We start from the raw sequence: 12,130 nt of genomic DNA on the forward strand, positions 1-12,130 counted from the left end.
AAAACAAGGATTATTTTTTTGTTTTTTTGCAGAAATACACAGAAAATGCAGAGACGGTGATAAATTAGTTACACAGGCTAGCACACTTTAGTGGGCAGCCTCCACAGTTCAATTAAACAAACAAACAAGCAAACTTTCGACTAAATTCGACTAAATGTATCTTTAAGTGCAGATTTTAAAATAAATGCAGTAATCAGTAAAAAACAGTTCAGGCTAGTTCAAAGTAAGCAGCAGAAGCTATTTTCAGTGAAAAAAAAAGCAAAGATACTTAAATCCAGAAGGTAGTCACTTTATCGAGTTCCTTGCTGCTAGGACCACTCTGTAAACCCACGTGGAGCTTGTCTGAGCAGTATAGCCAGAAAAAAATGCCCAGAGGTGGATTTTAAGCAGTGAACTACAAAAGAGCTAGGAATGGTCCCAAACAACCAATTACTAACAGCTTCTTGTGCTGAGGTCACTTCCCCCAAGGACAGGTAGACTGCTCAAGGCTCCCCACTCCCACTGGTGAGCAAAGAAACTTCCTTCTATCCAAGTAAGGTAATGGACAACACAGGAACTACACCACAGCCCAGAATACAGCAATGCCTGTATACTGGTCTAAACTAGTCGAGAAAGGCGGGAAAACAAGGATTTTTTTTTGTTTTTTTGGTTTTTTTTTGCAGAAATACACAGAAAATGCAGAGAGTGATAAATTAGTTACACAGGCTAGCACACTTTAGTGGGCAGCCTCCACAGTTCAATTAAACAAACAAACAAGCAAACTTTCGACTAAATGTAACTTTAGGTGCAGATTTTAAAATAAATGCAGTAATCAGTAAAAAAACAGTTCAGGCTAGTTCAAAGTAAGCAGCAGAAGCTATTTTCAGTGAAAAAAAAGCAAAGATACTTAAATCCAGAAGGTAGTCGCTTTTTTGAGTTCCTTGCTGCTAGGACCACTCTGTAAACCCACGTGGAGCTTGTCTGAGCAGTATATAGTGGTGTGCATTTGGCCCCCATGGCAACTCCTGACTTTTGGCGAAAATATTCCCCTTTAAAAAATACAAAATTGTTCAACAAAACCATTTCCATTAAGTCCAACATCAAGCTCCTTTTTATATTATGTAAGGAATCAACCCACATTAAACCTTTGTTAAAAATATTCATGACCTATGTTGTGAGGTATAACTGTAAACAAATTGACTACATCTATTGTAACAAAAGAAAAATCTTCTTTACAATCCAGTTTCCTCAACACATCTAAACATTGCCATGAATCTCTTAGGATGTACTTCATACTATATGGGACATTTTTGCAACTGAAATCATTGAAAGATGCTAAAGTTTCTGTTTTTGAGCCCTTGGCCGCCACAATGGGTCTAAAAGGGGATGTGTTCACATTTTTGTGAATTTTGGGAATCCCTAAAATGAATGGAGTATCCATCACTAAATACCTGTATTCAGTTTCATTTATGATCCCCTCGCACTTGAATTCATATAATAACCAGTCTGTTTTAGAGTAAACTCTATAGACTTTGAATTTCGATGCTCTCTCATATGTGTCTGTATCACTGAGGATGTCCTGCATTCTACATGTGTACTCTATGTTGGACATTATCACTACACCCCCTCCTTTGTCGGCCTTCATGACCCTATATTCATTAGAACCACTCAGTTGTTTAGAATAAATTCTTTCATTAATAGTTAGATTGTCAAAAAAACTTTTTTAACCTTAAATAGTCTCCTAATCTGTTGTTCACATAACTGTTCAAAGATCATGACATTGGGGTTAGAGGGTGGAATAAACCAACTTTTTCTCTTTATAGAAATAACATTGTCTACTTGGGGGTTGCCATTATTAAAAAAGAAGATCTTTAAATTTAACTGTCTAGTAAAAAGTTTTAAACTAATCAACACATTACCAATATCATGTTGAAATGTTGGTACAAAAGTAAAACCTTTCTTTAAAAGAAAGAAATGGTCTGAAGCAATAATCATATCCATAAAATTAAAGATTGAAAAACCATCTTCACGTAGATGTTTACAAGTAGTACATAGATCAATATCACTGTTAACCACTGCCTGAGTCACCACAAATTCATTCAAAAAAATTCTCTCTCTATCTGCTTGTACTGGCGACTGTGGTTGTAGTGGCCTCCCCTCCCCCTTCTCCATGATATCTGTCTCCTCACCGATGTCCCGTTGTAGCCTACTTGTTGAACATTCTGGTTTCTGTTCCTCAATCGATTTGAATGCGGCAATGGAGGGGGAGAAACTAAAAAATGTCATTTTCATTGTCATTGTTCTTTGTTCTCTCCAAGAAACCCTTCCCTCTCCCTCTGACCATTGTTTACCGCCTTGTTGTGGTTGCCAGGAATTTCTCTAGTTTTTTTGGAAGCAAATAAGCCTTCCTTTCTACATATTCTAGCATGTCACTATGCAATTTGCCTTGCTTCTTTTCTAGACTGGTTTTAACAAATTTGTCCATGTCATTCAATATTTTATCATACTGTGCCTTTTTAAACTGAAATAGTAAATCATTATACTTATACTGTTTTTTAATTCAGCTGTTTCATTTTTTAACCTTGCCAATTTAGCATTATCTCGTATTATAATAGACTTTAAATCCATTCCTATCTCAAGCAATTTGAAACATAGATCTAATTTTGTTTAACAAGATGTTTTAGAATTATAGTTGTAATTGTTTAATATAAATGTTTTACGTATGTTAATGTAATGTAAAGTATTATAGAAGTACTTAAGGTTTAAGTCCATGTATTTTAATAGGTGGGGAAGGACATTAAAATTACTGTTTTTATTAGAATTCAAGATGCATCTGTTTCTTTGCCAATGAGGATAGGAGAAAGTGCTAATGAAGTTTATGGGTAATTATCCAAGTAACTTCCCATTTGAGGTATAATTGTATGTACAGACAGACAAAAAAAAGAAAAGAAAAGCCAGAAATAGTAGTTTGGGGTGGTCATCTGGAAAGTGGTCAGTAGTAAAGGGACTGAGGACTAGGTTCACTGGGCTAAGGTTTCTTAGCTGGGTTCAATGTGAATGAGTTAAGGCAGTACACTAGTTAAAAGGTTTGCTCTGTTGTGGATGTTTTGACTGTGATGCATGTTTAATTTTGAAACACTTTTATTAATTTTTGTTTTATCAGTGATAATGTCAAATGTCACAATGACAATACTGGCAATAGATTTCATCTGGCTGAATTTACAACAAAAAGTAATTTTCAACTTTGAATTTGTATGTGGATAAATTATTTTCATACATCTTCTTTACTATGTTTTCTTTTAGGAAAGAAACCTTTCAAGTGCTCAGTTTGTGAATATGCTACCCGCAGTAAAAGCAATCTGAAAGCACACATGAACCGTCACTGCACTGAAAAAACCCACCTTTGTGACATGTGTGGAAAGAAGTTCAAGTCAAAAGGCACACTGAAAAGTCACAAACAGCTGCATACTGCTGATGGTAAGTAATGGCAGACAGCAGATGGCAGTGTGTGCTTTTCTACTGTAGTGAATGGCACTCTTTAGTCTGTACATATAATGTGCCTTCTGCAGAAAGAAGCATGCAACAATCTTTTGCAACGTAAAATGCTAAACTAGCCTTGTGTTTTGAACTTTGAATATGCTGTTTTCTTAGACTTGCACATTTTAAGTAGCACATGCTGAATATTTGTAGTAAGCTTTATTGTGAAATTGTTGTCTATAATATCTCAGGATAAAATAAAACATAGAAGAAAAATCAGCTTCTGGACTATGTGCTATGAAAATTCAACATCTGTAGCTATTATTTATAAAAGCAGGGTACTTAAAGAGAAAAATATTCAAGGGTTACAATAACTATGTTTACCTAGAAGCTATCCTGTGGTACCATGAAATTACAGTTAACTTTTACACTTTGGCAACTACTAAGAGCTTCTAGGGAGTTTTTTAGTATTTTACTCTCATGAAACTCCCCGACCATCAAGCCCCAAACACTTCATTCACCCATTCTTTCTCCATTACCACTTGGACATAGAATCCCGCATCACACATGGAAGGGGTTTCCTCTTTTGGGAAGGGAATACCTTCTGGTAACTTTGTCTTATTGTCTTGGCTGTGGATGTGAGCTGACTCCATGTGATATGTCATTTTTACGCGGGTTCCTATTACCTGATCAAACGTTTAGGTTAGTGAATACCTAAACATCGAACTGGTAATAGCGAAAGCAAAAAACCGCGAACGGACGATTTAACGCAGGGAAAGAACTCCCTTTGCCATTATGTGGATTTTGCCCCTTTCCCCTCTGTAGAGCGATCTCGGAGTTGGTATATTTAGTTAGGGAGGGTGTGGGGGGCACAGCTCCCCCACTTCATTTAGGTCATTTAGTTTAAATTTTTTTTTATTTTTTTTTCCAGCTGAGGGAATTCATTCCCTACATTAAATCGGCCGTTTGCTGTTTTAATTTTTTGATATTACCAGGTCGACATTTAGGTATTCGCTAACCTAAACATTTGATCGGGTAATATAGACCCTTTTTATGCAAGGTTCAGGTTTTTAAGTATTAATCTTACTGCACCCCCCCCCCCCGGGTTGCTGACATGTCTGTCTCCCAATTTTTTGTACCCAGCACACACACTTGCTTTTGCATGTGTGCTTGAAGCAATCATACCAGTGTAGGTTGGCTAATATTGAGCATGTGTGTGTGTATATATACTACCAAGTCAGAATCAACCACTCACTCTCACTCCTCTTCAGCTGGCATCCCCAGCTCTCTGGTTGTTGCTTGAACATAGTTTTTCTCAGTAATACTTGGTATTTTATCCCAGTGTACACTATAGAACCAGCAAACTACTAGTGAATTTTAATTCCACGGAGTTTCTGTAGCCTTCTGGATGGCACCTAACATATCTGCAAAAGAGAGGCCCTCCAGACCACACTTGGCTTCTTATTTATCATGTCTTCACAATTGTCAGGAGATTGGCCAGGTACAGGAAGCTGGCACTGACAAATGTAGATGGGATGCATGTGTTGTCTGCCTACTTTATGTACTCCCACATCCTTCACATTTTATTTATAGATCACCAAATCACAAAAGTGTAGCTGAGACTGTGTTAACAGTTTGTTTTCGTTTTTATAAAGTTAACTTTTTATAAAGAAATATTTATGGGCATTTTAATTTAATTTTCTTTATGCTTCAGGTAAATAAGATGCTGACAAGTTTGCCAAGACAAGTGGCATCTATGCTGAATATATTGAACAAGAGACAGTGCAGAAATGGAGATATTTTTATACTTTCTTGTTAACTGGGAACTGGGTAAACCCACTAGACACTATTGTCTCTTTTCAGGGACGATCCAGAAATAATGTCTGTTTAGGTAACTTGCTCAGAGTTGCACATTGGGCAAATGGAGGCTGAAGGAATCAAACCATGGACTATAGGAAGTAGCCTGTTAACAGCTTATAACCTTAATACTGTATTCTAACTGCTAAGTAGTTTAAGATGTGTAACTTTAAACTTTTTTGTGGACCATTGAAATAGTCATCTTCGAATGCTGTCATTTTCTGTACTGGAAGATTGCTGTGAAGATGCCTCCAACCTCTCCAGAAGTCCAGATACCTAAATACATTTCTCCTGAAACATTTTGTAATTTCAGAACAGTTACTTTATCTCCTGTGAGTAGTCTTGTGCTGCTTACTCTTGGATAATTCAAGAAGGTTTCCTCAAGTAAAAAAAGAAATTTATAAAAGCCTGCTACTTATCAATCAGTAGCGATACAGACACACACACACCCATAAACATCCATGTGTAAAAATGGTTGTGGATGAACAGATTACACTCTGACATGCATATATATCATAGGTTGGTACTAGGCTATTGGCCCTAGGGATTTATACAAGCCTAGCCATAACAATTCCCTGGCAATTTCTTCCCACACTATTTACTTCCCTGGACTCCTGTCTAGCAGGGCGACTGACGTGATCCCCGAGGTGAATTTCCTTTCTCCCATCCAATCGTCAAGGTTCCTTTTGAAGAGGGCCAAAGAGACGCTCTGCTTGACATGTATGGGCAGTCTATTCCAGAGTCTGGGGAGTCTCTGGGTCAGGAACCTATCCCTCCAGCATGTTTTGTTTATTGTGATGACAAGGTTTAGATCCCTGGAGCATGTGGCTCTGAGGGATTGGGATTTCTTTGTGTAGCATGTCCAGCAGCTCTGGGTTTGACATGGCCTTGTATGTTAAGCAGAGATTGCCTCTGAGTAGACGATATGCGACAGAGTACAGCTGTAGTTTTTTTAAGGCAGGCAGTCAGCGTAGGCCATCTGCTTTAGGCCTGTAATTCTTTTAGTGAGATATTTCTGTGGCCTTTCCACTTGTTCCAGCTGTCTTGAGAGGTACATACCAAACGGGGCGTTGTATTCTGTAATAGGTCTAATGAGGGATGAGTACAGTGGGACAATGACCTCCTTTTTTCTGGATGAAAAGCCCTTAGTGATGAGGTGTGCCACATAGAAGGATTTCCTGACTGTTATGGCGATGTGGTTATCGAAGGTGAGACCACTGTCCACCTGTGTCCCTAAGTCTCTTATCACACTTTCGGTGTTTAGTGTACTACCACCTATGTGGTAATTCATGGGCACATGTTTTTTTCCCAAGGGGGATAACTATACATTTCTTGGCATTGAGCTTGAGCCCATGGCTCTGGCACCAAGCATCTCTTTCTTTAAGGCCTTTTTGAAGAATATCCACATCATTTGGAGATTCAGTAATGGCTCCCAATTTGCAGTCATCTGCAAACTTTGTTAGCCAGAGTCCCTTAGTGTTAGGTTCATAGATGTGTACTAGGCTAATGGCCCTGGAGCCTTTACAAGTCTAGCCCATAGGATTACCCTGGCATCATACCACCCGAACTTAGTTCCTAGTGCCTCTGTCGAGTAGAGCCACTGGAGTGATCCCCAGGAAGAATTTTCTATTTCCCATCCACTCATCAAGATTTCTCTTAAAGAGGGCCAGTGAAGTGCTCTGCTTGACATGTATGGGAAGTCTATCCCATAGCATGGGCAGTCTCTGAGTTATGAACCTGTCCCTCCAGCATGTTCTGTTGATTGTGGTAATGAGGTTGTGATCTCTGGAGCATGTGGTGCAGAAGGATTTGGATTTCTTTAGATGTAGCATTTCTAACAGAGCTGGGTCAGACATGGCTTTGTAGGTCAAGCCCCATTCGGGCATTATTGATAAACTCACCAACCTGGGCATAAACCCTTGAGTCACAAGATGGATCGCAAACTGGCTCTCAGACAGATCCCACAAAGTAAGAGTAGCAGGATCTATGTCCAAATCCAGACCACTAACAAGCGGTGTGCCTCAGGGCTCTGTCCTGGGGCCCCTCTTGTTTGGCATATACTTCTCAAAAGTACAGGGAAGCACTGATGGGCTGTGGCTGACCAAGTTTGCGGACGACTGCAAACTGGGTGCTATAATAGAGTCTCCGGCCGACATGGATATCCTCCAGAATGGCCTTAACGAGACTGATGCATGGTGTCAAAGCCATGGTCTCAAGCTAAATGCTAAAAAATGTGTAGTAATCCCCTTTGGAAAAAACAGAGTACCCACGAACTACCACATAGGAGGTAACCCCCTGAAATCTGAAGTAGTAATAAGGGATCTAGGGACCCAAGTAGATAGTCAGCTTTCCTTTGATAACCATGTTGTCAAGGTGGTTAGAAAAATCCTTCTATGTGACCCATCTGATCATGAAAGGGTTCGCATCAAGATCTAAGGATGTAGTGGTGCCCCTCTACTCTTCCCTCATCAGACCCATTATTGAGTACAATGCACCAATTGGAATGTACCTGGCTAGGTATCTCTAGCAGCAGGAGAGACCACAGAGGTACCTCACTAAGAGGATTACTGGCCTCAAACAGTTGCCCTATGCAGCACAATTGAAAAAACTAAGGCTTTTCTCTGTTGCATACCACCTTCTCAGAGGCGATCTCTGTCTAACATACAGAGCCATGTCCAACCCAGAACTGTTGAACATGCTCCAGCTTAGCAAAACCAAATCCACTCGAGCCACACGCTCTAGGGATATAAACCTCAGCACAACAATGAATAGAACATGCTGGAGGGATAGATTCCCATCGCAAAGACTTCCCTTGCTATGGAACAAGGTCCCGATCTACATAAGACAGAGCCCCTCACTATCACTCTTCAAGAGAAACCTTGAAGAGTGGATGGGTAACAGAAAGTTCACACCAGAGATCATACCAACAGCTCTACTAGACAGGGGCCAAGGGTACTAGCTGCTAGATCAAGGGCCTAGGGAACTAACCAAAGGGGGTGGTGAATACTGCACAATGTGGCTGGGCTAATACATGCCTTCGGGCAGATAGCCCAGTATCTACCCATGAACCTAAGTAGGCGATATGACACAGAGAATAGTTGAAGTTTTTTGAGTCTGTCCATATAGGGCAAGTGTGTAAGGCCTAGGATCCTCTTTGTGAGGTACTTTTGCAGTCTCTCCAGTTGTTGCAGGTGTCTAGTGAGGTACTTGCTAAATTGGGCATTGTACTCGATGATTGGCCTAATGAGGGAAGAGTAGAGGGAGACAATGACCGCTTTCTTCCTGGATGCAAAATCCTTAGTAATGAGATGTGCCACATAGAAGGACTTTCTGATCACGGTAGCAACGTGGTGGTCAAAACAGAGGTTGCTGTCAACCTGTGTTCCCAGATCTCTTATAATGCCTTCTGTGTTCAGTGGACTACCATCAATGTGGTAATTCAAGGGAACCTGTTTTTTCCCAAGGGGGATGAGGACACATTTTTTGGCATTGAGCTTAAGGCCATGGTTCTGACACCAGTTGTTGGTGTCATTGAGGTCTTTGTGTAGGATGTCAACATCACTTGGGGAGTTAATAATAGCTCCTAACTTGCACTCATCTGTGAACTTTGTCAGCCAGAGTCCCTTCGTGTTGGCCTGGACTTCAGAGAAGTAGATACCAAACAGGTGAGGTCCCAGGACCCCGAACCCTGTGAGACTCCAGTCGTGACTGGTCTGCAGTCTGACTTGGAGTCAGCTACTTTCACACTGAGGGTTCTATCTGTGAGTCAGTTTACAACCCACCTAGTGATATAGGGGTTGATGCCTAGCTTAGTAAGTTTTTCTATGATTCCTGAGTGGGGAATGGTATCAAAGGCCTTGGCCAGATCAAGGTAGGGTGTATGAACCACCTTGCCTTCATCCACATTTCTGGTGACTGACTCAAAGAAGTCGACCAAGTTGAGCAGGCATGATCTAACCTTCACAAAACCAAACTGTGTAGGATCCAGAGTTTGGAGATTCCCTATATCCTTGTTTGTTAGGTCCATGATGATGCGTTCCATAGCTTTGCATATCAGACTCGTCAGGCTAACTGGATGATAATTCCCAGGGTCTGTAGTCGCTCCTCCTTTGTGGAGAGGGATGACTGTAACAATGCACCATTCAGTAGGGACAAAGCCTGAGGTAAGGCTGTGACTGAACGCCCTGTTCAGTCACACAGGTGAGGTGCCAGTTCACTCTGTAGTTCATGTAGAACATAGCCAGGGGATATTGTCAGGTCCCATAGAAGCTGTATTCTTGGCCTTGGACAGTGCTGTTTTAACCTGTGCAGCAGTAATACTGGGTGCCTGGCAATCTACTGGTATTGTGATTGGCCCTTTGGGGGGGGGGGGGGGTAAAGTTAGCACTGAATCTGTTGGCCAGTATATTGGCAATATCAGTTGGCTGGGTATAGGAGGTACCATTGTGCAATAGTGCAGAGCAAATTTGGGTATTGCCGTGGAGATTCTTTACATAACTATAGAAGTCCTTGTGGTTGTCTTTACTATCTGCTGCAATTCTGTTTTCATAGCTATCTTTAGAGGATTTGATGAGGGATCTCAACCTTTTGTTGAGGCTGATAAGTGAGGTTTTCCAGTCTTGAGACTTTGCCTTATTCCACATCAGTTTCCTCCTTCTGTTGTATTGGCAGGGGACCACCAGATTGGCTTCCTTTTTTTTTTCTCTTGGGTATGGCGAGATCCATGCATTTGTGTACATGTTCGTACAGTGCATTGGTGTATGATTCGGCGGACATGCAACTATTCTCCGTTTGCATGGATGCCGTGAAGTTAGCCACCTCTGTTTTTAGGAGCCCAAAGTTAGCTTTGGAGAAGTTTTTTATAGTGGTTACCTTTGTGGGGGGGATGGATGTGGATTTCCAAGGTGATTAGTTTGTAGTCGGATCTAACCAGGGAGGAGTTGACTAGTAGTGTAGAGCAACTTTCACTCATGTTAGTAATGACCAGGTCAAGGATGTTAATACCTCTAGTGGTGGTAAGAACAAGCTGGTCCAGAGCATTAGAATTAATGAATTCCAGAAAGCATTGGGCAAGTGTACTGGTACACGAGTAGTTTTCTCAGTTAATGGAGAGGTAGTTGAAGTTGCCCATTATGAGAGTGTTAGGTTGGACCCTAATATTCTCCAGGGTGCTTAGGAACATGGAGTGTGAGTCATGGGACATGGGTTAGGGTCCTATAGCAGGCTATGACCTGAATCGCTGTCTTACCCAGTGTTAGCTGCACCTGAAGTATCTCAGATGCGTTATGTTGGGCTACCAGTCTGGAGGTGTGCTCATCCTTTATGAATATGGAAATACCACCGCCTTTGGCGCTCCAGTCCAAGTTCTGGGGCCGAAAGGTGTGGAATGAGTTACAGCCTGGTAGTGCAGGGGTGCTTTCTGCTGCCTTTAACCAGGTCTCTGTTACAGCACAAATGTCGATGTTCTCCATTTTAAGGAGTGCTTCGAGCGAGTGGATTTTGAGATTTAAACTTCTAGCGTTGAACAGCATGACTCTCAGATTGCATTTGTTTGTAGCTGTTATGGTGGTAATTTGGTCTTTGGAACTCCATGTAAAAAGGCACTATAGGGGTAGCAAGAGCCTTGACCAGTTTCCAGAAGCCCAGGGGTGACAGATGCAGGCCATCTCTGGCAAAGCATCGAGGTCTGTCAGTCATGTCATCCCAGGCCGGCAGATACTGGATCCCCTTAGAATGACACCAGAAACTTAGCCATTTATTAAAATCAGTCATTTTCTGATTGCCTAGGGTCATGTCCACCTAGGCTACATAATCCAAGAGCTCCTCCATTTCTCTTTTCATGTAGTCCAGGAAAGTATGTCTCAGGTCATTCACACCCACATGTACAATGACAGAGTCATATTTGCACCTGTTGTTGTTGTTAAGGGACCTGAGTGCATGCGTTATGTGGCGAATCCTGGCGCCTGACAGGCAGTGACAGTTACTTTCTCCTTATTCAACCTAGTGAGTGGGTCATCAGTGTGCCTCACTATTGAGACACCTATGACTAGTTTGTTGGGCATACTGTTTTGCCTTAGGGGCTTTGGTTGAGTGGCACACTGTTTAGGAGAGTTGTGTGTCTCGTGATTAGTGTTGTGGTGTTCAGGTGCTTTTCTGCCTTGGAGGTCTCTGCTGTTTGGGTAGATTTTAATTGAGAGCCTCCACGAAGGTGGGTGTGTGGTTTGTGTTTTTATGTGAAGGCAGTGCTGGTGTGTGTTCTGGATGGCTATGTGTTCCATGTGGTGTGGCGCAAGTGTTAACCTTCTCCTCTTGACCAGCTACTCCAGTCTTGGCTGGACAGTGCGTGGCTTCCAATTTGGATATATATGTGCATCTCTCACAAGTCTGAGTGTTGGGAGGTAAGAGGAGAGGGTTGTCAATGTACATGAGGCAGTTGCTACACTGCCTCAGCATGCCCAAGTTCACCAGGTTAATAAGAGAAAGCACAGGGAACTGACCTTTAGACATGCCTGGAGGGGTGGGCATTAATAAATACTGGAGCTGTTTCCTTGTAGAACATTTAGTGCTGGTCCCACTTTTGTGTGCTACAATAATTGCTACAAGAAGTCTGGTAAAGTGATAAACAATAAGCTAGTAAAAGTGCAGGAGAGGAGAGAACTAGCAGACCTAAGGAAAAAATTGAAGAGCAGACGTTGGCACCACTCAGAAGCTTACAAACTGGCCTGGGTACAGCAAATCTGTATCTGGACTACATTAGCTACAGGAAAGGTGGGAAACAAGCGCAGATGTGGACTTCTAACCAGAAAGTTGAAAGATA

General features: G+C 41.6%; 1 protein-coding gene across 1 annotated transcript in view; it reads left to right on the top strand.

The window, feature by feature from the left end:
* ZFAT (zinc finger and AT-hook domain containing) overlaps positions 1 to 12,130 on the top strand; it is a 1,471,085-nt gene that overhangs the window by 821,792 nt on the left and 637,163 nt on the right. The window contains exon 10 of the mRNA XM_044067201.1: positions 3,283 to 3,456. Within this exon, the coding sequence (XP_043923136.1) occupies positions 3,283 to 3,456 (174 nt within the window). The remainder of the gene's footprint in view (positions 1 to 3,282; positions 3,457 to 12,130) is intronic.

The sequence above is a fragment of the Protopterus annectens genome, chromosome 3.part1, assembly GCF_019279795.1.
Source record: "Protopterus annectens isolate FY-2018-M chromosome 3.part1, PAN1.0, whole genome shotgun sequence".
In the NCBI taxonomy this organism is placed as follows: domain Eukaryota; kingdom Metazoa; phylum Chordata; order Ceratodontiformes; family Protopteridae; genus Protopterus; species Protopterus annectens.